The sequence below is a fragment of the Carlito syrichta genome, unplaced genomic scaffold (assembly GCF_000164805.1).
Source record: "Carlito syrichta isolate Samal-C Ts95f unplaced genomic scaffold, Tarsius_syrichta-2.0.1 Scaffold301884, whole genome shotgun sequence".
NCBI lineage: Eukaryota > Metazoa > Chordata > Mammalia > Primates > Tarsiidae > Carlito > Carlito syrichta.
The window spans coordinates 359444-365443 of NW_007245980.1; the positions used below are offsets into that span (position 1 = coordinate 359444).

The window sequence follows — 6000 nt, forward strand, 5'->3', positions numbered from 1 at the left end:
GTTCTAAGCCCTTTACCTAAATTAATTCTTTTATTTCTCAAAACTACCCCTTGTGAGAGGTATTACTATTTTCTTCATTTTGGAACATATGAGACATATGAGACTTCATATGGGACACTAAGGTGGAATCTCCAAGACTGCCACCATCAATCCTTTTCTCCATGTATTTGCTGGCTATTCTTTATAAAAAGAGGGGGAGTCTAATTTGCCTCCCTCAATTGTGAGCTGGCCTTACTGACCTACTTGACTAGTAGAAAACAACAGAAATGACTTTCTGAGATTTCTGAAGATAAATCATAAGAAGCCATGCAGGCAGGGTATATCAGAAAACTTACTCTTGTAACATTCTTTTTTAGAACCAGCTGCTACACTGTGAGAATCCCAAGCTACACAAAGAGAGATTCTGATGAACTGCCCCAACTGAATTCACAGCCAGTGTAAGGCATCATCTTCCAGACATGTAAGTGAGCCATCCTGGACATCTGGCTCAGAGTCTTCAGATGACTCCAGCCCCAGTAATCATCTGATTGTAACTACATAAGAGACCTCAAGAGAAAACCACCCAATTGAGCCCATGCAGTCATCCTAGAGAACCACAAATGAAGAATTTTTAAAATGAAAAACTAAGTCTTGGGGTAGTTTATAACATAGCAAAAATAACTAAACTAGGCACAAAGACACTGAAGTACTTGTTCAAGATCACAAGGTTAGTAAAATGACATGGCAGAGCAAGGATTCAAACCCAAGCCATCTGGCTCTACAGGCTGTGCTTTTAAAAATTACTTTTTTTAGCCGGGCTCAGTGGCTCAGCCTGTAATCCCGCGCCTTTGGGAGGCTGAGGTGAGTGGATTGCCTGAGCCCGCAGGTTCAAGACCCGCCTGGGCAGCGAGACCTCATCTCTACAATAAATCAAAAAATCGCCAGGCTTGGTAGCGCATCCCTATAATTCTGGCTACTCGGAAGGCTGAGGCGGAAGGATCGCTGGAGCCCAGCAAGCGAGGCTGCGGTGGCCGGGAGCGGCCACTGCACTCCAGTCTGGGCGACCGAGTGAGACTCCAACTCAAAAAAAAAAAAATTACTTTTTACTGCCTGTTTCTGATAAAAACGGGAGGGACTAGAACAAGGGAAGAAAAAAATATCAGGTTCTACTTGCATGTGAGTATATGTAATGAAACTCTCCAGACTTGCCAAAACACTGAGGCTGGACATTATAAGAAGGGTGGTATTTTGCATTAGTAGGGAGAGGCAACAAGCAGTTAAAACAAAAGCTACTGCTCAAGGCCAATCTGAAACTTACCTGCCGCTGGACAAACATGGTAATCACCTTCTTTGCTTGTTCAAATGGGGATTCTTCACTAGGAAAGGAGTTACAACTCATGGCAACGCCCACATCCATGCACAGCACAACAGCTGCCTAGAAACGAAGTTCCAAAGAGTACTTAAGAAAATAGCAGTCATAAGAAAAGACTTGGAGAATGTCCTTTATTACTATACTCCCAGAACCTGTATTGGTATTTAGGAAAGGTGTGATAAAGGGAAGGGGTGTGTTTTACATAATAATGTGCATAAGACATAAATTTTCGATATAGAAAACTCTTAGTCTCAAAGCTAGAAAGTACTGCCAGGAGAGAAGCTTGCTCCAGATAACTACTGCTCTTTTGGCCTGAGCCCCAGAATATATTCAAAGTGAATAGATAGGAAACCAATCTGCAGGCCATTTATGTTCTGCCTGGTTGAGCCTAACAGACATAAGACAAACTGAAATTAATCTTCAGACTTACAAGTATGAGGATATCTATGTTGTAAGTCACTGATTTGGGGCATAGTTTGCTATGAACCATTTTAGTGACAACAGGTGACTGCTAAAATTTATACATGCTAAGATGGTAAACCCTGACAATTTAAGTCAGTTTGTAAACTGAGGATCTAAAATAAAGATTAAGACACCAAATCCATTCTAGTAGAATACACAGACACATAACAAATAGTGCTAGTACAATGTTCCATGACAAAAGTATGCAGTGGGTACTGAGAGACATAGAAAGAGCAACTACCCAAGACTGGTAGAAGGAACAGAGGAGGGGTAAGGAGGCAGAAAAGGCTTCCTAAATATAGACTTCCCTCGGTTAAAGAATGAGTAGGAGTCAATAATATGTGCAAGGAAGTCATTAGACAGCAATCACGTATGTAGGAGACTAGAAAAAAAGGGGAAAATAAACTAAAAGTAAAGTGTAAAGTTCTCTACTTAGCATCCAAAATTTAACTGAATATAAGCTGGAGGAGGTCTGAACTAATGGCAACTCACAATTTCAGGGTGGACTATAAAATGAGTTAGCAACATGACATGACTACAGCACTACATTCACAACTACTTCACTCCATTCCACCAGATAGTTGCCTGAATCAACAGTTAATGAATTCAAGGAAAAAAAAAGAAGGGTCTTGTGATTGAAAAAAGACTAGAAGCAATCTAGGGACTTGGGATTTCATCCTAACTCTACATCAGTGAGCTCTGAGTCCATGGGAATGTCATTTAATCTTACGATTAATTCAAGGACACAGAAAACTGTTGGACTAGAAAGCGGGAAAGATGAGGTTTAAGGTAGTTTTTGGAGTTAACATTCCTTTACTGTGAATGACAGTCTAACCTGTGCTTTATACTGATCAGACAAACTGTGAGCAGTTCTGGGCATCACATCTTAGGAGGAAGATTAACTACAACTGAACATGAAATGAGCAGGTGAGGGAAGAATCTAAAGAACATGGGATATAAACAACAGTTGGAAAAAGACTAGAGGTTAAGGCAGATGAGAAGATTAAGGAGAATGTAACAGTTCCCCTCAAATATTCGACAACTGTCTTATAAAAGAATTGGTCTACAACAAATAGGATCAACAGATGGAAGTCAAAAGGAGATTGGTTTGACTCCACATAAGCAGGAGGAAAAAATAACATTTAGAAGTGATCAATAAAGGAACTAATGATTTTTGAAGCAGTGATCCCCTGACCCTAGCAGTATTTAAAAAAACCTGGGCAAATTCCTATCAGGGAACTTATGGATTATTTCTAAACCTGGTTATATCTCAGGCAACATGTGAAAAGAAAAGACTTACTTTCCCTAATTTACAAAGAACACAATGCACTAGCATTAAGACATTTCTAAAGGAAAAATAGATTACTTGAAAGAAAAAAAAAAAGATGGGCAACCCTTTCAGGTCCCCTCCCACTGTGGGAGCTTTTCTGTCCTTTTAATAAATCCTGCTTCCTAAAAAAAAAAATAAAAGGTGGAAATAAACCATAAAATTCCCTTGAGAGCAATAAAATTTGCATCCCATAGTTTCAATGCCCTGGACGTAAAAATCTAAAAAAATCTTAAGAGTCACAAAATATGCTGCTGCATTTATTTAATACACACTCACAAAAACTTCTTTTAAATCAAAGAAGTCTAGAAAGGTATTTTTGTCATGCATCACGTATCTAGAAAAAGCATCAAAGGGTTTCACAATATGGAACTTCTAGTCTGGAAATAAAAGAATAGTCTATAAATACTCCATATAACTTCACCGGCCGAGCTCGGTGGCTCAGCCTGTAATCCCGCACTTTGGGAGCCTGAGGTGAATGAATCGCCTGAGCCCATGGGTTCGAGACCCACCTGGGAAACTTGGCGAGACCTCATCTCTACAATAAATCAAAAAAATTAGCCGGGCATGGTAGTGCGTGCCTGCAGTTCCAGCTACTTGGAAGGCTGAGACAGAAGGATCGCTGGAGCCCAGCAGGTCAAGGATGCGGTGGGCGGGAGGGGCCACTGCACTCCAGTCTGGGCGACTGAGTGCGACTCCAACTCAAAAAATAAAAATAAAATAAATAAATAAATCATAACTTCACCGTTCCTTTCTGGCAGCAGTAAGAAAACCAGGAAAGAGAAACTAGGTAATACAGCAACTCTGCATTTCTATACCAAAGTGATACAGGCTGTTAGGATTTTACTTCAAGCCCACTTGTCACAAACAACTCCTCCACTAGAGCTATAAAGTTTTCAGCAGCTGTAAGAGGAGGAACAAGGAGATGAGCAGTAGCATTATGAGTTCATAATCGTTTTAATCAACATTTGCCCATGGAGAGTGGAGGGAATCAGGAATCAGTTGCTCAAACTCCAATCTTGTTTATCTGTATTGAATGAATGAATGAATGAATCCCTGGAACCACACCTCCCTCTAGTGACTCTTCAGAGACAACTAGCACCCTCTCCTCCTATATTGAAAACGAAAGTCATTTTAACTTCATTCTAATTTCTGTTATTAATCTGGGTCATGGATTCCTAGCAACACAGATTATCCAGAGCTATGAAACCAGGTAGCCTAGGTTCAAATCCGGGTTCCACCACTTACCGACTGGGTGCCCATGAGCTAATCACTTGAGTTCTCTATTCCTCGGTTTTTCTCACTGGCAAACCGGGGGAAGATCGTTTTCACCTCAGGGGGTTGTTTTTAAGATAAAATGAACCGGCCGCGGTGGCTCACGCCTGTGATCCCAGCACTTTGGGAGGCCGAGGCGGGAGGACTGCCTGAGCCCAGGGGTTCGAGACGAGCCTGGGCAACTTGGTGAGACCTCGTCTCTACAGCAAATCAAGGAATCAGTCGGGCGTGGTGGCCCGCGCCTGTAGTTCCCGCTCCTTGGAAGGCTGAGGCGAAAGATCGCCTGGGCCCAGCAGGTCGACGCTGGGGTGGTCAGAGCGTGAGACTCCGACTCAAAAAAAATTAAATTAAATTAAATGAGCTAGAATAAAAGCTTTCGATCCGCGTCTCTCCGAGCAAGCTTTCAGTAAATGCGAGGTATTAAATTATTATAGCGATAACAAGCCGCTTTACAGTTCAAGTTATTTTAATCACAGGACAGCCCCTCTCCGAAGTTTTACAACGAGCCTGCGGGGTAGCTGCTTACCATAGCCGACTTACATTCTCACATAGGTCTTAAGAACCCAGGCTCAGAAGTAACAGAGGAGGTGGGATTGGGAGGGTCGGAGTAGGACTGAGGGGGAGAAAGGGGAGGCGAGTGGAAAGCGAGGTGAGATGAGGACCAGGTGGGAGAGGAAGAAAGCGGATGGGGGGTCGTGGGAGACGTGGAGAGCGAGCGAGGCTCCCAAATCCAGGTCTCCGGACTCCAAATCTCCGGCTTTTCTCAAAGCGCATCCCTCGGTACCGGCCCCCCTCCTGACGAGCCCAGCGCCACGATCTTTCCTCGAGCCCCACTCCTTCGCATAGCCGGGGTTCCCTAGCTCCTGCTTCCGAACCGCCCTCTCCAGATGCCTGAATGGGTAAGGCCAGAGCGCGTGGCTCTCTCTCTACCTTATTCCTCGATCGCGCCATGTTGCCGATCTGCAGACGCCTTGGCGGCCTCTTCCGGGCGGGAACCTGCCGCGCAGCAACTCGGTTCCGGCGGACTAACGGCCGAGGGGCGGGGGAAGATCCGCTTCCTGCTAAGCCTGGAAGGGGAGGGCAAACCGTGCCCCGGAGCTCTGCGCATGCGCAGATTCCCAGACTCCCGCCCTGGCGAGTGAGCGCGGGTGGCCTCGCCGTTGCCTGAGACGCTGGAGCCCGAGGCGGCCCATCCCTTCCTTGAAAGCTTCGCTTTCCTTTTCTCTCATCGGAGGTTACACCCCCAGCATCTTGTGTCAGAGCGCTGGAGTTAGAGTTCCTTGAGTACGAGTGCGAATCACTTAACTTTTTTTTTTTTTTTTTTAAGTCGGAGCCTCACTCGGTCGTCCAGGCTGGAGTGCAGTGCTCGCTCACGGCCACCCCCGCGTCGACCTGCTGGGCTGAGGCCATCCTTCCACCCCAGCCTTCCAAGGAGCCGGAACTAAAGGCGTGTGCCACCACGCCTAGCTAATTTATCTGTTTATTTATTGTAGAGATGAGGTCTCACCAAGGTGCCCGGGCTGGTCTAGAACCCGTAGGCTCAGGCAGTCCTCTCACCTCGGCCTCCCAAAGTGCTGGGATGATA

At 44.9% G+C, this 6000-nt stretch overlaps 1 protein-coding gene across 1 annotated transcript in view; it reads right to left on the reverse strand.

Annotated features, from left to right (window-relative positions):
- The window catches only part of XRCC5 (X-ray repair cross complementing 5), a 93995-nt gene extending 88476 nt beyond the window's left edge, over window positions 1-5519 (reverse strand). Inside the window, exons 1-2 of the mRNA XM_008055557.2 lie at window positions 5346-5519; window positions 1298-1414 (exon numbers count right to left, since the gene is read on the reverse strand). Coding sequence (XP_008053748.2) covers window positions 1298-1414; window positions 5346-5366 — 138 coding nt within the window. The 5' untranslated portion in view covers window positions 5367-5519. The remainder of the gene's footprint in view (window positions 1-1297; window positions 1415-5345) is intronic.
- Between the last annotated feature and the right edge of the window lie 481 nt (window positions 5520-6000).